This window comes from Pistacia vera, unplaced genomic scaffold (genome assembly GCF_008641045.1).
Source record: "Pistacia vera cultivar Batoury unplaced genomic scaffold, PisVer_v2 Contig174, whole genome shotgun sequence".
In the NCBI taxonomy this organism is placed as follows: domain Eukaryota; kingdom Viridiplantae; phylum Streptophyta; class Magnoliopsida; order Sapindales; family Anacardiaceae; genus Pistacia; species Pistacia vera.
In genome coordinates this window covers 97697-121733 of record NW_022195833.1, presented here as the reverse complement: position 1 = coordinate 121733, position 24037 = coordinate 97697, and the positions used below count along the sequence as shown (strand labels likewise).

General features: G+C 36.4%; 3 protein-coding genes and 1 pseudogene across 3 annotated transcripts; 3 read left to right on the top strand and 1 right to left on the bottom strand.

Moving 5' to 3' along the window:
* Positions 1 to 839: 839 nt before the first annotated feature.
* Positions 840 to 1875, top strand: LOC116125970 (annotated as a pseudogene).
* A 1143-nt stretch (positions 1876 to 3018) lies between these two features.
* LOC116125969 (protein LURP-one-related 15-like) lies at positions 3019 to 3768 on the top strand (the record flags this gene model as incomplete). Its single annotated transcript, XM_031411683.1, is given in 4 exon segments — positions 3019 to 3102; positions 3105 to 3164; positions 3254 to 3481; positions 3584 to 3768. Coding segments are annotated over 4 exon segments (525 nt in total), but the record flags the coding sequence as incomplete, so codon positions are not given.
* Positions 3769 to 6930: 3162 nt separating this feature from the next.
* On the top strand, positions 6931 to 11694 carry LOC116126044 (TOM1-like protein 6). Its single transcript, XM_031411738.1, has 9 exons — positions 6931 to 7084; positions 7594 to 7672; positions 7866 to 7964; positions 8648 to 8761; positions 9065 to 9228; positions 9435 to 9516; positions 9594 to 9679; positions 9880 to 10188; positions 10751 to 11694. The coding sequence occupies exons 1-9, from the start codon at positions 6954 to 6956 to the stop codon at positions 11613 to 11615; spliced, it is 1929 nt and encodes a 642-aa protein (XP_031267598.1). The 5' UTR covers positions 6931 to 6953; the 3' UTR covers positions 11616 to 11694.
* Positions 11695 to 12008: 314 nt separating this feature from the next.
* Positions 12009 to 23706, bottom strand: LOC116125960 (regulatory-associated protein of TOR 1-like). The gene is made up of 23 exons (XM_031411673.1): positions 23389 to 23706; positions 21677 to 21779; positions 20847 to 20929; positions 20583 to 20741; positions 20367 to 20483; positions 20087 to 20244; positions 19631 to 19785; positions 19381 to 19525; positions 19220 to 19298; positions 18977 to 19078; positions 18267 to 18350; positions 18066 to 18176; positions 16700 to 17053; positions 16409 to 16598; positions 15706 to 16290; positions 15185 to 15508; positions 14970 to 15093; positions 14337 to 14461; positions 14080 to 14225; positions 13887 to 13988; positions 13365 to 13450; positions 12940 to 13036; positions 12009 to 12803 (listed from the first exon to the last, which is right to left on the bottom strand). Exons 1-23 carry the CDS (start codon positions 23704 to 23706, stop codon positions 12483 to 12485), a joined length of 4068 nt encoding a protein of 1355 aa, XP_031267533.1. The 3' UTR covers positions 12009 to 12482.
* Between the last annotated feature and the right edge of the window lie 331 nt (positions 23707 to 24037).

Sequence of the window (24037 nt, the reverse complement as noted above, 5' to 3'; positions counted from 1 at the left end):
CTTTCAAGATCCTGAAGTTAATGCCAAAATAAATCTTTCATGTCACCTTATTACAACTAAGAAGAATCAAATTAGAACCTTTAAGTAATACACCCAAGAGTCTTTATGTCATATCGACCCTTAAGGGTGTCAGCTCAAAGATATTGATTAGAAAAGGATATGTTGATTTTATTATCCCCATCAAATTGTATTTTTCATTTTCTATCAAGTGATTATTCTCGTGTAATAAGATATGCTGCTTGTTTTGAGTTAGTTTTAAATATTAATGAAACCTTGTTTAATAATTTAAAATTTTGGGTCAATTTATTATTTAATCATGAAAGTTTAACAAATTCCAAGTTCTAGATTATAAGAATATGATTAATAAATTATCATACAATTATAAATAATTTAAAAGGGTTTCAATAACTTAGTAGTCCAATGTCAATTAGAACTGTGGGATAATATTCAAGAGATTGGTAAGATTGGTCACTGAGGAGATTATCGGATGTCAACTTCCGGCGAACCCAAAGTCTTACTACTTACACGTTTTTCAACCTCACCACTATACAAGGTTCTGCTTCTGGAAGCAGACGAATCTCATCTTAGTGGGCATTGCTTTACTCGTGCCTGTCACTGACTGCACTCGGTGAGGTCCATCTCTCAGTGCTTTAAGACATTGATAATGATCAACCTATCTTTGTATCATTTGATGCAGGACAAATTATAAGAACTATTTCTTCTTTTCAGACTTCCTCCAGATATTTTCTTCATTGTGTGGTAAATTCCTGCTGCATGTCACATCCCACTTACCAATGACGGCCCTTCACGTTTTGTATAAGAAACATCCTATCTAATGTATCTCCCTAGCACAGGCGATTCCCACTTTTCATCTCTATGGCACAGCCGAGTTCGCTCTTGCAACCAGCTCCACCAGCGCCAAATGCATTTCCAGTCCTGTTTCGGTTATCGGCCCTCAGTTTTGTGCTCCTATCCTGTGGATCTTTCAATTGTAGAAAAGTTCTGACCCTTAGTGATGGCAATTTTGCCGTCCTGACGTCAATGGCAATATGTTGTTCAAAGTGAAAGGCAAAGTTTTAAGCCTTCATGACAATCGGGTCTTGCTCGATAGTGCTGGAAATCCTCTTGTCACAATAAGACGAAAAGTTAGCTCTTTCCCCTTTAATTTTATGAAAAGCTAAGAATCTTATATAAGTATTATTTAACAATTCGTTTTTTTTTTTTGGGCTTATGCAGATCATGTCTTTACACGAAAAATGGCATGTTTTTAGAGGAGAGAGCACAGATTTCAAAGATCTCCTCTTTACGGTGGGGAGATCTTCAGTGATCCAACTTAAGACAACCTTGAATGTGTACTTGGCTAGTAACACTAAAGAGGACGTTTGTGATTTTAAGGTGAAAGGCAGCTGGCTGGAACGAGCTTGTGTTGTTTATGCTGGAGAGTCTTCCACCATTGTTGCACAAGTAAGATGTGGCTTGGTTTTGTTACCTTAACAAATTGAAGAAGATATAGAGTGTTTAATTACTTAAACTAATCTTTGCTGGGAATTTTTGGAAATGCAGATGCACAAAAAGCACACTGTGGGAAGCGTCTTGGTTGGAAAGGACAAGTTCATGGTGACAGTTTATCCTAACATTGATTATGCGTTTATAGTAGCCCTTATCGTTATCCTCGATGCAATTAACGCTGATGATGATGTTGACGTGTGAGAAGTTGAAGCTCATAAATAATCGCTACTATAAATAGAAATAATATGATGTTTTATCTCAGACTCTGTCTGGCTTTATGTGCCTTTGTAACATTTGGAATCCCCTGTACTTTTAATGAATAAGATGGTTGCTGCCAGTTCGAGGGTTTACATAGATACTGTTCTAGATAATATTTTTTTTATGTCAAATTTTGTTGAAATGGGGACTCCATTTGAGTTTTAAAGCAACGTAAAAGCTGCATGTGGGTTTATCTTACCTAACTATTAGGCTATAGTCCAATTGGGAGAGGAAGACAACAGAGTCCTACGTTTTGGGTTTGAAAACTTTTGACAATTAGGATTAACTTCATATAAATCTGAAAACCATCAATCTGAACTTCATTGAATTAGCCAAAACAAAGTGTAATTTTCCAAGGCAAACCGGAGTCTTAATTCTTTAACTAGTGCAAGCACAACATTAGTCAACAGTCTAAATTTTTTTATTAATGGCGGATTCGGTCGACCAACCAAGGGGGTTGACTACTTGACGATAGCAATAAGAAAAATCCAGTTCAGTAGTCCATTAAATACTCAATGGTGTATTCATCCTTTTAGAACTCCAGCCCAGGAGAGAGCCCAACTCAAGAGATCGGTCCGATAGATGGGAGAGCTTATAAGCTTAAGTATCACACTTGATGGGCGTGAGATCCCAATGTAAGATCCTAATATTGCACCCCCCTTCAGGAGCCAATGTCCATGCCTGATAGATGGGAGAGCCCATAAGCTTAAATACCACACTTGATGGGTGTGAGATCCTAATGTAAGATCCTAACATTGCACCCACTTTCAAGAGCCGATGTCCACGACAGCTTTCACTCTATTGACATTGACTCGATGGTAGCCCTTTCCCCCTTTGGGTGGTCTCACTTACCTATCAGTTATTTGATTTAGCACCCCCTCTCAAGAAGAGCATACAACACCTTAATCTAGCCAATAGGTAACTCTTTCCGTAGTCCAACTCTCAACGAAAAGCATCAATGTTAGAACTTAAGCCCAACCCAAAAGACTGATCTGATAGGAGAGCCCCTAGGCTTAAATACCACACTTCGTGGGTGTGAGATCCTGATGTGGATCCTAACACATCCTCCTCACTTGACTTCTACTTCATGACTTAGTCCTCTGTTTTGTACCTTCTTTTACAATTTGCATATTCAAAGGTCTCATTAGAGCAAAGAAAGAAATCAAAAGTGTACACAGTCCCATACTTTCTGCATATCTCATGGCACAATCAAGTTCCAAGCAGTGATGCAGCGTCAGCTAAAAACCCTGTTGTGGTTCCGATGGCAACTTTGTTGTCACAGACACAAATAGCAACATCCTTTTCAAAGTTAAAGGCGTCCTCTTAACCTTCATTCTCACCAGCGCCGAGTCTTGCTTGATGGCGCGGGCAATCCCATTGCTACTCTTAGACAAAAGGTAATTTAATTACCCTCTCATTAGTTATGAAAACATGTAATTAATGAAATGGATTAGCCTTTTAATTATGCATTAATATGTTTAAGCAGGTAATGACGGCCCATTATAGATGGCAAGTTTTTAAGGGAGAAAGCACAGAGGCAGAGGATTTGCTTTTCAGTGCTAAGACATCTTCTATACTGCAACTCAAGACTAAATTAGACGTGTTTTTGGGAAGTAATACAAAAGAGGAGGTTTGCGATTTTAAGGTGAAAGGCAGCTGGCTTGATCGATCTTGTGTCATTTATGCCGGTGATTCAGACACTATAATTGCTCAGGTATTATTAAATGGTGCTTAATCTTTTGATTAGACTAATTAATCACAGTATTAATGTTGACATGGTAATATATTGTCTTTGGTAACTGTGGAAATACTGCAGATGCATAAGAAGCATACAGCTGAAAGCGTCTTGATTGGGAAGGAGAAGGACAACTTTATGGTGACAGTTTATCCGAACATTGATTACGCATTCATTGTTGCGCTAATTGTGATTCTTGATGAGATTAATCACGCCGGTCAAAATCAAAATTAAAAGCCATGGAGGCAGGAGATCCAGAATTGATAATCCAACAGAAAAATTATGTATCATATCTTTATTGTTGATGTATGCCAGATCTAAACATATGTAGATGGGTTCTAGAGATATTTTCTGCTTTCGATCTTAAGATCTGCACAATTTTGTTCTGAAAAGACGCCTCTAAGAGAGGAGGGTACAAGGGTCTTGATCGTTTATATAACACAAGGATACCCTCATCACCCTTTTCAGGACAAAACCGTGTAGACCCAAAGAGGACAATACCTTTGAAAACTCATCTATCATCTGTCTAGATACGACATACATTAACATTTATATCGAAATGTTAGCGTCGGTCACAGTGTGATAGTCGCCAACTCTTATCCTAACATATATGTTATCGCGTATGACTGTTATAATTCAGGCTTTTATTATTGTGACTTGAGTGGTTTTGATGATTATCCTGGCTGGTCAAATGCATCTTACTTTGTAGACTATTTTCCTGTCCATCCTTGGTTATGGAGTATAATTTTATTGTAGGAATAAGTATCAAATTTTATACTTGTGGTGTAGAATGTTGCTGCTTTATTCTGTTCTAGTTTGTTGTATGCACGTGTAAAATCATTTGAGTAAATGACTTTTTCCCACCCAAGGTTTTCCTTAATGACACTTTCCCACCCAGAGCTTATATTCCGTTAATACCGAAAATACATTTCACTTTCTCAACCGACCTTCGACGAGTTACCAAAAGTCACAGTAAAAGTGGTTTTATAGAGTGGAGGCCGGTGGATCGAATGATAGTGACCGATTGAATATTCGCCACTAGAATCAACTGGAAATTATCTAAGAACAATAAACCCTAGTTTTGAGGTAGCTGACAATCAACGGAAAATCAGATGCTGGAGTGAGAGGGGTTTTGTAAAGAGGAGACAAAGGTTTAAATGGTAGTGACAGAGAGAATATTCGCCGTTAAAATTGGCTTTGGATAGTAATAGAATATTAACTTTGGATGAAAATGTAATATTTTAAATTTTTTTGGGTGGAAAAGTGTCATTAAGGTAAACCTTGGGTTGGAAAAAGTCGTTTACTCAATCTTATTTCGACAAAAACGTTCAAATATAATTCACCTTGGACCCTACATAACATGATTAAAAAAATAAAAATAGATTTAGAAATGAATGCCCTTTGTTGCAAATTGCAGTAAATGGACAATGATTGTAGTCCCATGAAACATCATCAGCCATTGAAAATGCCCATGGCGCCGCGGCATGGCCATTGCTCTCTATCAGAGAGCTTTGGATGCCTCTAAACCATCCACTTCTTTCCTTCTTTTTTCTGAAAACTTTTTCCTAATCAAAGCGTGATGGGAATTACTATTGTCCATTAATTAAGGTAGCTGGCAATTGAATGAATAGAATGTTTTACGTTGTCGTTTTCAATGTCAATTAAACAAGTGGATTAAGTTAAGTAATTAAGATTTAAATTTTTTAATTAGTGTCACATTGCTCTAGTCAGTAGTCAAAGCTCTACGGCTCCAACTACTAGCCATCGTTGTCCAGTATTGAATGGTGGAATATTTTTAAGAAACCACATGTTATCTTTCCTGCCCTTTAATTATCACCATAATCAAATATTTAATAACACTGGATAAGCTGACTCCAATTAATGTATCTCTACGTGTCTTCCCTTCTAATCTCAATCAATATCAGATTAACATCCATAAGTAACTAATTACACTTTGAATTTCTTTTATACCATCAATTTACAAATTGATATTAGTTGAGCCCATTGAAATTCTAAAATTACGAAAAATAGTTATATATTATATAGTAATTAACAATTTTATTAAAAATTGCTCATATTTTATTCATCTTAGGATTCAAAAATACCCATATATTTTTTTTATATTATTTGACCCCATTAAAATTCTAAAATTACGAAGAATAGGTATATATTTTATAGTAATTAACAATTTTGTTAAAAATTACTCATATTTTATTGATTTTAGGATTCAAAAATACCCATATATTTTTTTCATTTTTTTGTCGTCTTTTGACTTCTCTCATAATTTCTCCATGTTATAAGGTAAGATGATGTTTATTTTTTATTATATTTTATAGTACATTTATCAATTTAGATCTTTTGATCTCATCAATTAAAAATATTCGCTACGCCAATGAATGTAGCATAACTATTTAATTAACATATTACTTAAATATTGTAAATATCTCTATAAAATTTTTTAAGGAATATGTATGATATTGAGGTATAAAGTTAAGTACCTTAATAAAAGATAAAGTTAAACATGTATATTATTATTAATAAATTGGTCCAATAAAATGTTGTCCCGAATATATACTCGTCCCACCTTCATATATTTTTTTGAAAATAAATAATTAAATCTAAAGTTTTTGTGTTGAACCAAGACAAGGAATCTTATCAAATAATGTCAAAATAATAGGAGAAGCAGTTTTGTATAGACCGGTACTTCTACTATAATAAAGTTTTTATTATTTATTTTATTTTAATAAAAAAGTTGACAATATCTATAAATTTCTTAGTAAAAGGCTTGGCCCATATGACAAAACTGCAACTCACTCAAATAAAACAGACCATGCCGGCCCCGATTGTGACTTTTAATTATCTTTTTGTCCACTCAATTCCATATTCCACTACGACTTTTTATCACCTTTTATTATTATTATTTTCTTTTTACTAAAATTTCAATTTTCATTTATTAATTACCAAAACTAAAAAGCAGCAAAAGACATGAATTGCCTCCAAGTACACATTTAACATACTCGCTCCACGTGGATACTTCTAACTTATCCCAACCTGTGATCATTATTCATTAGTGCGTGATATCACGTGTTGAGTGAGCGCGTGGAGGTTGAAGCTTTGAAAAGGGCACGCTAAAACTGGGATTATTATGACGGAAAAAGAAAGGTACGAAAAAACGAAGTCTCCGCAAAAGAAATAAATGAGAGAATCAGTTACAAGTTAAATAAATAAATAATAACTACACATTGGAGAAAGAATTTGAGAGAGAGAGAGAAAAAATAATAGAGAATTCTAAGATGAAACAAGCAATCATGACGGTGTATTTTCCGGGAAATTGAGAGAGTATTTTGGATGAGATTTTCTTAGTAACCAAACAAAGACGAGGAAAATTTCTTTTCGTGTTGTATTATGTCTGAAATTTTGACGAGAGGAGAAGAGAAGAGAGAGAGAGAAAATGATTTCGTCTTTATCTTCGTCTTCGTCTTCAGCTACAGTTGCTGTGGAGAAGGCGACGAGCGAGCTTTTAATAAGTCCTGATTGGACTATGAACATCGATATCTGTGATTCAATCAATTCTCATCAGTGGTAAATAATTCATACGGTTTTGATTTTATTTTAATTTTTTATAACTAGGGTTTTGTTAATTAAATTTGAAAATGAAAACATATTGTTTCGGTTGATATTATGGTACTGCTGTTTATTTTGATTCTATCAGCTGTTTGTTTTTGTAATTTTTACTGTTTTATGATGATGAAGACTGATGTTAAAAGCTTATTGATGACTTTGTTTGTTGACTTATGTTGTTTATTTAATTTTCTTGATTTTCTTAATTATGCTTAATTGGAGGATTTACATGATGAAACATGTAATTATAATCGAAGGAACAATTTTTTTCGGTTTATGTAGATTTTATTTTATTTAAACATGAAGCTTCACTGTAAAGTATCCTTGCGTTCGGGAAAAGGAGATAATTCCTTTAGCTTATGTCTGTTTTTTCTTTCAATACAAACTGTTTTTTTTTTTTTTTTTTTTGTGGTGTGTGTGTGTTGTGTGTGTGTGTGTGTTTGTTGATGAGTATTTGTTGAATTGTTCAGGCAGGCAAAAGATGTTGTAAAAGCAGTGAAGAAAAGGTTACAGCACAAGAACGGGAAAGTGCAACTTCTAGCTTTGACGGTATTTTTGTAGCAACTGTTCCATATTTGTTGACTTGGAACCTTTAAGCTTTACTGGCTTAGCCTTTGTTTTCTTCTCTTTTTTATGGGCTTTTATTTTTTTTATTTTTATTTTTTTTAGTTTTGGGTTTCAACTCATCTGTTCGGGAGTTGGGATTAGTACTGATCAACTGTGTGCTGCATCTATTTTCTAGCTGTTAGAAACGATGGTGAAGAATTGTGGTGATTTTGTTCATTTTCAAATTGCGGAGAGAAATGTATTGGGGGAGATGGTCAAAATTGTGAGGAAGAAGGTGACTCTTTAATTCACTTGTACTGTAGCATGAAATGCATGGCAGCTATAATTTACATGGTTGCAGCTTTTTATTTCATGTTTGCTCTCCTTTCTTCTTGTAGTTTTGTTGTTTATTTGCTTATCAATCATGAAGAGCTTGGACTTGATATTGCTGAGCTCTATCTTTCAGTACTGTGGAAAAGATGTTGATAAGTTGTGTAGAAATCAGGCTCATGGGATTCTTTGTGCTCTTGTTTCCTTTTTGACTGCTCCATGTGAAGGCAATCTGATATTAATCCCTGCCCTTAAGAGAAGCAACTATTCTATTTACCTGTGATAAGCCTCGGTGTTCCTTAGAATCAGAAAGTAAGAACTTGCATCATGGCCTTGTAGGGGTGGTTATTTTAAGTTTTGTCCACTTGAACGAAGTGAATAGAGATTGCTTTTAGAAGGATTGTAAGAGTTGTTTTAAGTTCCTCAAGAAATCATTGAATTAGCGGAAATGACTTGATAAATTTCCAGTAGTGTTTTTGGGGGTTTTGTGTTTGGAATTTAATTGGATTTTGGGGAGACACATTGGTGCCAGCCCCCTCTGTTCTTATGTTTATTACCATCATCTATTGCATGGAACTTTCTGTCTCTTATGGTAGCAGCTATGTCTGTTTAGGGTTTTTAAATCACATATCTGGATGTGTTTTGCAGGCGGATATGCAAGTGAGAGATAAAATCTTGGTTTTGTTAGACTCTTGGCAGGAAGCATTTGGTGGAAGCGGAGGAAAACATCCTCAGTACTACTGGGCATATGAGGAATTAAGGGTAAGCATATAGCTTATTATATTCAATTTCAATCTCTTGTGATTTTCACTTCCTAGGGATGAGAGGATTTTTAGGTTCGATCAGCTCCTTCTCAAGGTTTTGTCAACAATGATAAATACTTTGTTGATAAAGATGATGCAGTTGTATCAATTACCTTTGATACTTTGACCTCTAATTTTGTCTTTCACTGAAGGATACGATTGCTTTATTCTGGATACTGACATTCCATCTATCACTATATGATTAGGAAGCAATTGAATTCTTATAACTGGAATTTATTAATTGTGACCTGTATGATGGCAGCGTTCTGGAGTACAATTTCCCCAGCGTTCCCCAGATGCTGCTCCAATATTTACCCCGCCTGTTACCCATCCCGCCCTTGGACCTGCCCAAGCTGGTTATGGAATGCCAAGCAGTTCATCCAGAAGGCTTGATGAAACCATGGCATCAGAAGTGGAAAGTTTAAGGTCAGGATTTTTTTGGCTTACTCACCCTATTGTGATCCCTCCTGTCCTTGTTTGCCGTACTTTGCAATCGTCTCGAAGTACTGTTCTGCGTTTTTTTTTTTTTTTTTTTTTTTTTTTTTTTTTTTTTTTTTTTTTTTTTTTTTTTTTTTTTTTTAGTGTGTGTTCTTAAAATATCTTTGTAGCTGATATTTTATTTAACCATTTAGTTTGTCAAGCTTGGATTCAATGCGGGATGTTATGGAACTGTTAGGTGACATGCTGCAAGCTGTGAACCCGGGTGACCGTGAGGTATGCAAAATGAGGATTTCCAAAATTCTACTACAGAGTAAAATCTTTTTTAACTGTTTTCTGGCTACTACATGTAGGCGGTAAAAGATGAGGTGATTGTTGATCTTGTCAATCAGTGTCGTTCCAATTCAAAAAAGCTAATGCAGATGCTTAGTACAACAAGGTTAGTTCTCACCAAATTATTCCACCCAAGGGTTTAATAGTTTTCTGCATGGTGCTCTTCATATTATCCTTAGATTTAATCACTGAAGTGTGTGTAATCATGTGAGGTTGTGGCATTTCCTTAATTCCGTCTCTCACTATGAGTGGTAGGACCTTCGCCATGTGTAGCTATCTAATACTTTTTTCTTGTCTATTTGACAGCGATGAAGAACTTCTTGGTTGTGGTCTTGAATTAAATGACAGTCTGCAGACCTTGCTTGCAAAACATGATGCTATAGCATCTGGTTCCCCTCTTCCAATTCAAGGATCTGGTTCCCCTCTTCCTATTCAAGGAACAAATTTAAGTCCTAAACCAACTGAAGTATCTTCCTCCAGCCTCAAATCAACTGAAGTTGGTGACTCCAGCCCAGTACCCAATGGTACCCCTCCTGCACCAGTTCCTACTGTGACAAAGGCCCCAATCGATGAAGAGGAAGAAGAGGAAGACGATTTTGCACAGCTAGCACGAAGGTTGTTCAAGATTAATCAGTTCATCTTTTCTCTTCTTTTCTTTGTTCCTCCAAAATCTTACAAATGGTATATGATGTTATATATAACACAGTACTGGTATACGTGGTATGATGCAGTATCATTCCTGTAGGACCTGTCTGGGAGCAATTACCCAGTAGAATTAATAGATCATTCTTGTCTAAGTGAATATCAGTAGGTATGATGATGCTCAGTAGATGTTGGTGTTCAAAAGTATATTCAGGCATAGAGGGGGGGTTAGTGAAGTGTTCAGGCTTGTAGTTTGGTCCCATTAGGTCTTCTAGAAAGTCACTTGGCTAGCAGAAGGTTACAAGTTTCTTGCTTTCCGAAAATTTTAGTGAGGTCTTAGTTTCAACATAAGTTTACTCTCTTAGTTTAGGAGATTTACTTGTTATCTATTTTCATTTGTTTATTTAATAAAAAAATAATTATAATAATAAGGGGCTGACAATTTATAACTCTGCACTGCAGGTTGACATTGCAGATTTACTAGTTGTTTTAATTGAGATAATCATTTTTCTTTTATCTTTTTGGTACTGCGTAGGCATTACAAATCACAGCCTGTGCCAACTCAGAGCTCATCTGCAGAAACTGCTGGAGCACTTGTGCCGGTGGAGAATAGCAACACAACTTCATCAATGCCAACAGACTCAACTGCTACTACCCCTTGCAATGCTTTGGCTCTGCGTGATCCACCTGCACCTGTGAGGACTACAAAAGAGCAGGACATGATCGATCTTTTGAGTATTACCTTGTCAAATACATCAACCACTCCACAGGCCCCCGAGACGCCATCAGCCTCTAACCAAACCCCACAGCACATACCTGCTTCCCCCAACACTCAAGGTTATCCTTATGCTTCACCAACTTATCCGGGAAATCAAGGACAGGTACCCTACAACAATTATGTTGCCCCGTGGGCTCAGCCTCAGCCTCAGCCTCGGCCTCAACCACAGCCACAGCCACAAGTACAACCCCAATACCAGATGCAGTCACAGCCTCAATATCCTCAATATGCATCTGGCTACCCTCCGCCACCTTGGGCTACGACCCCTGGTTATTTTAACAACCAGAATCACCTCTCAACCACCAATAATGTGTTCTCAACTGCTCGAGCCAATACAGCTGCGTCATATACACCCTTGCAAGGGGCTAGAGCCTTGCAGCAAAATAACTCATTCCCCACAAGAGGGATCAATGGTTCAGCTACACTTGGAGACACTCGGGCCACGTCTGCTTCTGGAAACCCTGCACCTACTACAGCAGCACAGAAGCCCTTTATACCCTCATATAGATTGTTTGAAGATTTGAATGTTCTTGGCAGTGCTGATGGAAGGCTGAAGATGAAAAGTAGCACATCGCCTAGCTTGAACGGAACTGGCCAAGGTATGGTGGGTGGAAGGAAGTGATGATATGCTAGTGGTACAGCTTTTACATAAACAGCTGGGTATATTCATGTGAATACGATGGATGTGATTTTTTTTTTTTTTTTTTCGGAATGTATTTGAAGATCTTTAGATCAGCAGTCATAGTTTTTGTTGGCATTGATTAACGGTCACAATTTCTACCCTTTTTTCAGTCAAGTTTTTATTGTGATGGCCATTTTGGTCCACGAATTCACCACCCTTCTCTGCCGTTGATTGCTTTTGATAGTTACGCCCACTTTTTAATCCCATTAACATCTTTCTGGCTTGCTCTAATGTTGCTTCCAAGTTGAAATTCAACTTTTCTGTCTTGGATCATAATACAGTAAAGAGGCATCCAACTCTGGTATTCTAAGATTATCTTTACCAAAAGGCCAATTGATCAGAGATTTAACACGATATGTGACAAGGCCGAGTGCCCCACATTTCAGGGGACGGTCAACCATGTCTACAACACTTACGTTATGATTAATGAAATGTGCTGTTTTTACAAATTGGACAAAGGGATGGAGGGAACAATGGACACACCCAAAATGGTAGACAAAAAAAAAAAAAAACTATTTACACGCATTTACCTATATAACAAATTATTTGCCGAAGCCCCCTAATGCGGATTTGTTACTCGAACATGTTAGACTCTACACCGGAGGCTAATGAATGTATAGCATACAATTTTACTAGAACTCGCCCAACCAATATTCTCTAGATTTATCAACAGGCAGTGGTGATTGAGGTGGCAGATTATCTCCCTTCTGATGACTTGAATCCATTAAGAGTGATTCTGACATTTACACGACCTTGCTGCCATTCAGATTTGTATAACCGATATCCACTATATGCTCTGAGCTGTCATCAAGAATGAATAGAGACACAAGCATCTGCTGCACCAGCAGCGAGCAGCACTTGATAGGGATGGAAGGTGAGGCAGCTTACAGAACCAATCTTCTGGGCCATGAAGCTAGGATGGTGATACCTAATGGAGCCTAGTTGTTCACCCTCCAGACTGAAAACTTTGATTAATTGTTTTGCTGAGCCACTGGCAACAATTGGAGCATGTCTATGTACAGCTAAAGCTGTCAGTGAGCCCCTGTGAGCGTCGATTGTGAGGTAAGTATCACTGCTATTTCTGAAGTCAAGAAATTCGATGTCACCAGCCTGAGATGCACTGACAATCTGAAAGAAAAGAAGAAAAGGAAAGGAGAAATTAAAATCCAAAGAACCAAGGATATGGTTATGGTTATAACATTAGTGGAAGGCATAGAAAGAGTCATCTGAACAAGGGATGTAAAAACTTTGATGTGCTATTTACCTTTCCTGGATCAAGCCCAGGCTGAAAGCTGATACCCACAACTCTTTCTACTTGCTGTGTATGTGGCCGAATATGTGGCCGAGATGTACAGACAAGCCTAAGAATCAAAGGTTAAGACAACAATCAAAATAACAGATAATATGAACAAGAGAGGATTGTATGGTTAGAGAAAAGGGGCTTAAACAAAGATAGCATGTCTATTACTAATCTAGTTTCATTTGAAAAATAACATAATACGTATAATTACAAAATAAAATTTTCATGGTTCTGACAATAAAGCAAAATGGTACAAATTGCTCAAGCAACCTGCCTGTCTCAGCACACAAATAAGAATATTAACAGACATTAAGATGTCTTCCCATAATTAAATAAACATCCATTTTCTAAATACCCTGTTCAGAATACAATCCATGCAAAATGCTTACATTTGAGGCGTTCGAACATCATAGAGTCGGACAGCACCATCCAAAAAACCAGCCGCTACTTGACCCCCATGAACTTGAGAAGCAGACTGCAAAATTGAAGGGTAAAAAATTTACAAAAGAAAAAAAAAAAAATGTCAGCAAAAAATAACAGATAATGGACCCAAAACAACTAAGAGCTGACAAAAATTGTTGAGGAACACATTACGTTTCATCTCACAAACCATATCATCTTTGCAACCAAAGATAAAATCAGTGAAACCCAGTACTCTTCTGAAGGAAAGCATCACAAAGATACTAGAGCTGAAAAAATTTCGATGTTTTTTAATGTTGCAGCAGTTTTTTCTTTTTTTAATTTAATATATTTCCAGAATTTCTAATGACCATTAAGTTCTTGCTTAGTTCTCTTCAGCCATTTACTGAACTATCATAGAAGCAAAAATTCTTTAACCTCATTGACTGGATAAGTGAGTCCAGCTATTCTAACTGTACAACTAGGGCATGGGTGGGAATATGACAACTCACCAAAGCTGAGATGCTCCAATCTGGTGAAAAAGGAATGGAATTGACAAGCTGCTCTTTGTCCAGGTCCCAAAGCATAATGGACGATCTCTCTCCAGAAGCATACTAGCAATTTAACATCAGAGAAATGAAATGGTTTCAATGTTATGAGCATTAAAACAGTCCTCACATATTACAACGTGTAATGAACCTGTACCAGATATCCAGACTGCTGTTGCCAGTCAACAACAGCATTTAAATATCGCACACCAGGTTTGTGACCTTGGATTGCAGAGAACGCAGTAACCAGCTTCTGGCTATCCTTAACAGTATAGTCTTTCCAAATCCGAATATTTCCATTGCCTACGTCAAAAAGGCGTAAAAGTTAGAATAATAGTGAAACACAACAATGCAATAAAAAAAACTATGAAAGCCATAAGGCAACTAATCCAACAAGGCTGGAAAGAATATTACTTGAAGCAACAAGAAGCAGGCTATCATCAAGTTCATTCACAAGGCAGAGCTTAGAAATTCCTTTGTCAGGAAAGCTATGATTATCAAAACCATTGAGGAGGGTAGCTCCCTCATAATTCCATACCCTGAGAATAAAGAATCACCAAACAATTAGTACACAAGAAAAGCTTTAATGGAGCAATTACATGAAAATCAGTATCCATATAATTACATCTAATAAAGCAACAGCAATCAAATTTATGTAAATCATGAACCTTTAAGTAACATTCAGGGCAAAAACAAAGTGGTAAAATCAATCAATTCTATGGTGGTCTTATAGATGCATCCAACATATATATTCATTGCCACACATACACATCATAATATTCACAAAATAAAATAATAATAACAAAATAAAATAAAATAAATATATTAAATCCCCAATCAATTATTGTCCCCAGACTGTAACAAAAACTCAATTCAAATCATTAGACAACCACGTTCCAACTATGAGGAACAAAGATAAGGGAAATTTCCTCAAAATTCTGAAATTACCAACAGTAAAGAAGCCCAAGATTTTACTATCCTCACCATAAAATGGAAAAGTTCATCATAGAACTTAATTACAAAATAAATAGAAGGAAGCAAGCACACCTAATCGTTTCATTCTCATCAGCAGCAACCACAATGGGTGAAAAAGGTTGCAACAAGACTGTTTTGGCACCATTTTCGAATCTCGTATCCCAGCAAGCAATTGGATTGCTAAGCCTGCTAACAGCTAGTCAATACAATAAAAGTTAATTAGCTCTTCACATGCAAACCATCATATATTGAATTAAAAAATAAAACAAAAAATTCAGAAGACCTACAAGAGCGCTGGCATTTTGCAATGTGTTCTAGTGCAAATTTTTCCCTCTCTTCTCTTCTAACAATCATTTCTTCAGTATCATCTGCCGCTGTAAGAAGTGGCTTGGAGAAGTGGCCACAGCTCCAGTTGTAGATAGTTGAATGAGGCAGTAAACTGCGTTCTGAAACCCCAGAAGATTCCCCCTGGCCTATAAGAGGATCAGCTAATCCTGAGTCGGGAGAATTTATAAGGTGAGGCCGGAACTCTAAAGAGCAAACTCTTCGCATCCCAAAGTAACTTTGCCGAGGTGGGCTTACAGGAGGAGTTCTAAACTTTAAAGAATGACCTGTCAACATTAGTAAATAAGTTCATAATCTTGAAACTACAAACAACCAAACAGGACATCAAGGATAGCAGACACCAAGTAGAAACAAAACATAAACAGGAAGGACTGAGTACAATAAAAAGTAATTATTATAGTCATCTTTTGGAGTTAACAAAAGATAACCCCTAGTAATAATACAATGGTGATGAAGAATTTACCTGCATTCATATCAAACCAAGAAGATGAACGAGCAAGTCCAGCAAGAGGTGTTGGAGATGCTGATGTGGGTTCACCAGGACGAAAACTGTTAACTGCAGACATAACAGGTTTTGCCACCACCTGCTCAATCCCTATAATGGACAGTACTCGACGCCCAAGGCTTGCTATGCGTGGAGAAGGATCTTTAGCTAAAGTACACATAGCCAATACACACCGTGAATACATTTCATTGTCTAGTGGTTTTGGTCTTATATGATTAACAACCCCATTACTGATGCCATCATTTAAGATTCCAGAATCAGAGTGTTGAGATGAATCATCAGACAATGGGGATCCATGCATAATTCCAGTATTAGCAAGAGGACTGCTCGTTGAGACCCTTCCATCTCTGACCAGTGATGAGTTATCATTGCCAACTCTTGACAATGGACCAATTTGAGATGAAACAATATTTCCACTTCCTGTAGCTTTTATATTAGCCAATGAAGGTAAGGAACTCAGTGGAGAACTAGACTGAGGTTTCCAACATGCGGCAGCAATTGACTTGAGATGCTGCTTGTGGCCAAAGGCAAAGCGTGCTAGAGCTGTCGAGACATGAACAAACCAACTCAGTTATGTTTACATAATCCCCCAGCACACAGAGAAAACTTGGAATCAATTAAAAGTCCAACCACAAGAATATTTTTTATGAACATCACTTACCTACAGCGACCTCTGCTCTGACAAGTGGGCTTCCATCTGAAACAACGCTTAAAAGGCTTTTAACAATACTAATTTCAGCTCTAATTTTTTCATCATCATCAAATTCTTCATCTCCTTCAACACCATCTCTACACGAGTCAAACCCAATATCAAGCAGGGTACCTAAGGAGAAAACAGCAGAGGCCCTAACCTGAAATATAATGGTTTCAACAATTCAGATATGAAATTAAGATGCAAACTAAAGATGATAAACTAGTTAAGGATAACTGTACTACAAAGAAAGAAGGTAACCTCTGGTTGCGGTTCAGAGAGTAGAGGAGCATATATCCGTGGGGCATCCAACCGCAGACCAATAGTTTGTGCCTCTGCAAAATCTTCCCACAACTTCCCCAGACATAGACAAAGCCACTGAAGAAATAAGGGTTCAGTTTGTGCATCATTTGGCGTTGAAGCTTGAAGATGCTTCAGGCACACATGGATCAAATTAGCTCCCATACAGGCTTCCTGTCCCCGCCTATGCCCATCCACAATGACAGCCAACACAAATGCAGCCATGGCACGCTGTTCTGGATATGCTTCCATGCTATCAAGAAACCTAATAAAATATGCATGACCTCCATCCTTCACAAGATCAACCTGACATGACTGTCATCCCAAAAAAAGAGGAATTTCATTATTACTACCATCAGAAAGTACATATATGGTAGCCATTGAAGAAAGATAGCAAAACAACAGAGCGAAAGCCAAAACGAGGCTAAGGAAAATAGACTACATGGCATTTCTTACTGGTACAAAATCATGAAATTCTATTATGTTAAATCTCACTCTCTTTTCTTCTCTGCCATTCATGTTCAGTTTTAAATTCAGACAGCAACAGGAGCAAGAAAGACGGGAGATTTTAAAAGACAGTGAGCTGGCTAAAGCCATTTTACATCCAGTCCAACATGTAAAGTGGGCTGCTTGCAAAGCTGCCTTAGTTCTTGACGCATCAACAAACAATCACATGACACATTAGGTAAACCAAATAGAATCCACTGCTAATAAAGATAAGCTTGATTATTTATGATTCTAATAGTGAACTCTCAACAAAACACAGAGGTTTTATAAATCTCAGTTTATTGATCTCTCAAAATCGGTAGAAAGTTAAAGCTTCTAATAGTGAACTCTCAATAATACAAAACAGATGTCTCTTTTCTAACAAGAGTTAATGATGCCTTTTATCTTCAATATTTTCTATCACCACCTTCATTTGATGCCAAAACCAACAATTTGTCACCAACACTCAATTTGAAATATCAGCCCATATTACACAAGGCCCTATACGATTCCACCAGCCATTTGAAAACACATGGGCTAAGGGAATGCCGAGCCAAGTTCAATTAACCAAACACTTGCATGGCTCAGCTTGCTGATACCCCTACACTCTTCATCATTAATAAATTGTAGAAAAAATTATGTAGCCTAATTCATGTAGGAAACATGCTTATATCACAATATTTTTACTTGCAGTGACGGGAAAACACCATACAGGCACTATAACACCAACAGTAGATGTATCTTCCCACACTATGGATGCACTATATCTGCATGTGCACACATCTTTGTCAAACATTCACACCACACATAGCAAAAATTTGTATAAAACCCCTAAATATACCTTATCCAGAGCAAGAATTTTTGTCCATATGAATACAAGAATTTGGCGTAGTTCAGGTGTTGTTGTTTGCAGCAACTTCAGAACATACGGAAATATCCCAACAGACAAAGCCTACACAATCCAAAGCCGAGAACTGAATTATGGTCATTTACAAAGTAACAAAGAAAACATAATTTTAAAGAAAAGTGACAAACACCCAACCAGGTCAACAGCCCAAGGTCCCATGTCAAGGAATCTTCCAAGAAGAACGAGCGCCCGAAATCTATGGCATTGACTAAGTAAAACCTGAAACATGGATAGCCGATAGATTGGTCATTGTAGTTTTATGCCAAAAAAGTATATTCAATAAGAAAACCAGTACAGAAAAAGGATAACTGTTTTTGTAAAACAACCTCAGTCCCAACCTACCATGCAAAGAATTGGAAAAAATATATCTCATACACATATAAAATCACCAAGAAATCAAAATTCCACGATTATGCAAAGCATCAGGCATGAAAACAAAAAAACAGAAACGGTTATCAGTTTATTCCCAGAATCAGCTATGGGCACATAGTTAGCAGGAAGCACCTTCATCAACACAATTACAAATTACCAAAATATCAATGATCGCTTCAACATCACATACATTAATGAAAAAGTCAACATACATTAATAATAACATCTTTCTTTTAAATTCCATACTACACAGCAATGATGAGAACTAAGAAAAACAGTGAGCCACTAATGTAACATAAACTAGGCCAGTTATTAGTAAAACAGGGAAATAGACATTATAATCTAAAGAAACAAGACTACACATGAGTCCAAAAAATACGTAAACCTATATTCAAGAAATCCTTAGATTATCACATTCTAAAAAGAGATGACCAAGTGATGGCCCCAAAACCACGGACCAAGAAATGTCATACCTGAAGAACAATAGGCAACTGCTCTGGAGGTTTTTTATTTTCAGATCCATGGTCAAGCCAAACCTCAAAAGCCGTCAGCTGTTCACTGAAAAAAGGACTTGACTGAAACAAAAAACAATCCCATCTAACTCAGAGACTTTAACCATAAAAAGGAGATGAAAAAGAAACATTATTTTTCTTAATCATTTTGACAAAGAACGAAATTTGGATTAGCATACCACCATTTCAAGGAAAAACACAGACCTGATATTCAGCATTAGGATCCTCAACCAATGATGGAAGCTGAGAGAGGCAAATTTCAGCAGCCATGTCCCACGCATCCCTGCAGTGCACAAAAGTAACGCAATTACAAGAGTTTGTAAATAGAAAAAAATCCTAATTTAGCAATAAGACCATTGTAGTACCACATATGATGCTGATGGGTTGGTGGCAACATGGGATGAGATATCGGAGAACAATTTGCTGAACGCATGATTCTCTCGGCAAGTAAAAAATTTCTGAACAGACTGGCAACTAACAAATCTTGTCTGAACAATCTCTGAAAAAGATCTGCAGTAAAAAGCTAAACGTTGGCTACATAGATCACCAAAAAGAATTGTATATAAACAGTTAATCAAAAGGTGCACCATGAAAGATCAATATCTAATAAACTACCATGAGGTAGAACATTCCAGGCAATAGTATCAGTCACTGCTGTGAAAATCCAATTCAATTCCCCCAGAAGTGTTTTCCGATCAGTCTGGCGGCCAGGAATTTTGTCTATGAGAGAATAATCAAGTGACTCATGCAATAATGAACGTTTGCAGAACCTACATAACAGGATACAAATATCAGAATGACAAAAGCCTTCACAGAAACAAAAGTTACTATACAACAATGATAAACCCAAGTACGACAGTTTACTTGTTACAGAGAAGAGGAGAAAAAAGGGAACAAATAAAAAAAAAATCATAAAGAAAAGGAAATTATTTTTATCAACAAAACATTTTTATGGTCATGGTTGATTCTCATTCCAAACACTTACAGAATTAAGAATGCATTTTAGCATTTTATCTAAAAAGAGAACTTGGAAAAATAAACAAAAGGAACAGATAAAGAGAAAAGTTTCACCATCTTAATGCCATTGGGATCGGTGTGGTGAGGCAAGAAGTAAACACATCAGCAGGAAACTCATCACTCTGAGGAAGAGTCTCATGTGCTTCACAGGCAGCAAGCAGAATGCAATCCCTTGTAGATCCAGAGTAGTTCAATGCACCCCAGTCATGAAGCTTTTATGAAAATCCAATCCACCAATTAAATAAAAAGTTTAGAAAGAGATCAATCCTAAATCATGGCAGCAAAAATTATCATGCTAATCAAATGAAAAGAAAAACACTACTGAATTCAATACCGCTATAAATGCATTGACAATCATCCCAGCAGCAGAGCAGTCAAAAACATATATGGATGGAGTCTTCAACCAGGAATCAAGATCACTGATTCGCAAAGGGATATACTGTGTATAACTCTGCTGACAAAATATACCAATTAATGAAGGCAAAGAATAAGCCAAAAAATGTGGGGAAAGATGAACATAGGAAAGGTCCAAAGCAATGAAAAGGAAAACCTTATTGAAAAGCCAAATTTCACCATTGGCAGTTGGTTTTGGCACGCCGTGCCCATTGTAATGAAACAAAACCCTCTCAGATTTAGCATATCTACGACATGTATTGCAAAGTTTCTTTACTTCCTCAACCGTAGGATCAAGCTGAACTTTATACCGAGCCTGTTCACATCTCAAAAGGTAAATTGAAACTGAACTCAATATGGTTATATATATTATTAAGAAACTCAATATGGCAATATAAAGCATAGTCAGAAGTAAAAGCACCTTGGGTTGCCACCTCTCATACTGTAAGCTCAAGTTCTTTCCAATAGTTTCAAGTGCTTTTTGGGGTGCCATAGAAAACGGATCTGCCAATAGGGGGATGAGCTACCAATGAGAACAGAAGTAATTTCTAAACTACAAGAAGTTGAACATAAGAAGGAAAAAAACAACTTTCTGTTAAGCTTCATTTTGTTGCCGTCGGGCTGGCAAAAAGGGCAAGAATTTGACTACAAATTGGTTGCAACAGTAAAAGTAGTGTAACTTTCTCAAAGTCAGCATAGTGTTAACATTGCAATATCCAATAACTAGTTACCTTAACCTTATAGAACAAATAATGAATGATTTCAAGAAACTAAAAAATATATTGAGCAAATGAAAAACAGTTTAAGCATATGCAAGTAATTTGCAGCAGTCTTCCAACAAGTGAATCAGTAAACAATTTATACAGAAGGTACGATGCTAAAATGTTAATAAAATAGACATAACTGAAATTGAAATATTCTGTCAAGAGTTCCATTATACAATAACATTAAAAAAATAAAACATAAAAAATAAGATAAAATAAAGAAATGTGTATTTGCACTTGCACGCTTGCACACACATACAAAGAGAGAAACCAAGAAAAGGAGGCAAATAAAAAGCAAGACAGATTAATTAGTATTAACATCAGCAAATTGAAGATGGATTAGGAAGTACTTAAAATCTATGTATGTTAGACAAGCAAACAATATATGTATCTATATACATACATATATATATATATACATACACATATTTAATCCACAGGAAAATATTTAAAGAAATTAAGAAGAATTAGCAGTTTGTAAATGCACCTATCCAGCATTCCATTCTTGCACAAGGAGATATCTTTATTACATCCGGTGGATCAACACTTATGTTTAAACATAAAACTAGGGCTACGCATCCTGTCTTCATCTGCACAAGATTAAAACCAAAAAAAAAAAAAAAAAAAAAAGAAATTGAAAACCATATCAAAATGTCATCCATTATAACATTCATTGGTACCATATACAACATGAGAATTTCAGAAAACAACTCAAAGTGATTGTTTTATCTAACAAGTAAAAACTTCAAGTGAAATACCACAAGACACTTCAGACATCTCATCACTTTTAATAGTATACATAAAAGTATGGATGTGTGCATGTTTGTAGTGAATCATTATATTGTTTGCCAAAAAGAAAAAAGGGAAGAAGTCCTTAATGAAAACCAATTAAAAAAAAAATCATGATTTTCTGCAAAGGAAAAATTTTCTATTGGCACTGTAACAACAGTAGAAAAAGAAGTGCACCCACTTTCAACAAATTCTCTCCTTATGAAGTAACCAGATAAAAACATATTTCACTCAAGAATAAGTTCCCTTAACGGTGCTATACTAATTCTTCAAATACATTTGTGACAAGAAAATCAATAAGTCGTCACAGTACACAGAGGAGCAACTGTCAAACTAACAGGAAAAAAAAAGGAGTTCCAAAGCTCCAATTTTACCCAGCAGACATATGATGATATTGAAACGATAGAATCATGAGAAACTAATCACATTTCATGTATCAATTTTCCACAATACGATGAGCTACAGGGACAAGTGTCATACTATCAGAAAGAAAAAGGAGTTCCTAAGCTCTACTTTTACCAGGCAAACACATAATGCTATTGGAATGATACAATCATGACTACCAATTAAATTTAATGAATCACTTGTGAGGAAAATGGATGTGCATATATGTACTACCGAAATTCACATAATCCAGACCCTAATCCTCATTAAAATATTGTTATATATATAAACTCAAGCGAACTTAAATAATCACCATTGCAGTATTATTGTCCACTAATTTTTAAAGCAAAGTAAGAGAACAACAAACACCATTAGAATAAGGAACTAAAAAAATCGAGATCTAGGTCAATAAGTATTTAAAAAAATTAACATTGGTATGGGCCTATATTTCAAAAAGTCATTCAAGCACTAAATCACAGGGGTTAAAGCTCTTTTAATACCATTCCCATCCTTATCTTGATTCAGAAATATTACAGTCTCAACATTCACAGAGTTAATAACACCTTATTGCTTGCATAAACTCTTCTTTATATTACTTTTTCAGACGTCAGATTTTATCTTTATACTCTCTTCCCTCTTTGTCCCATATACTCCAAAAAAAATGCAAAAATAGAAAGATCTTAATCAGCAACAGTAAAGTACCAACACTACGCCCAAAATGTTAAACACGGCACTTCAGCACCTAAGCAACCAGCAAGTTAACTGCCAAACTTAACCAAGATATATAATGATAAGACCTACTTCAAACCCAAATTTTTCAACTACAATTCAAACAAGTCCAGCTCTATTGATTTCTCCAACGCTTACAGATGCTACTTCATTCTATCCTAATAAACGAACAATGGCAAATCATTAAGAATTTTTAACAAAATAACGAACAAAGAGAAACCCGACAAGCAAAATCAACTAATGTAAATACAATTTACAACAACATTCAAGAAATTCGAGTTCAAAACAAGGACTTACGCGGTCCTTTGGCCGCCATTTGGAGACAAGGCCATTATCAGATGGACCGGTGGGAGTAGAAGCTTCAAAGGCATCGTGTCGTAGTTCACACAAAACGATAGTCTGAGGCAAGTAAGCCATACTGGTGGTGGCACCGTTCCCGGTGGTGGTTGCAATTGATGTGCCTGTACCATTGCCGTAACTACTACTTGCAGTATCAGAATCTCTCCTCTGAGAAAGCAAATCGACGTCGTCTTGCGTGGAGCCGCAGTCGTCAAAGTGGTTTGAAACGACAGCGGATTGTGAAAACCTAGACGCCATCAAATCTCCTAATGCCATCCAAATCACCAAAACTCTCAATAAAAAATAATCAAATCAATCCCTAATTTAAAAACCATACCACACGAGTAGACCTTCTTTTAAAAACTATAAATAAATAAAACCCTAGGTTTTGAGTTGGATGCGATTTAGGATCGTGAAATTAAACAAGTGGGAGAGAGGGAGAGAGAGAGAGAGGGGGGCTGAGGTTAAGAGTGAAAAGGAAAAAAAAAAAGACTAATCAACGAAGCCGCTGAACCAGCGGCGCATGGAGATACGACGGAGAAAAGAGAGAGAATCCAGCTCGAAGAAGAGGAGAAAAAACAAGTGAAAGGAGTTGAAACCCTAGGCT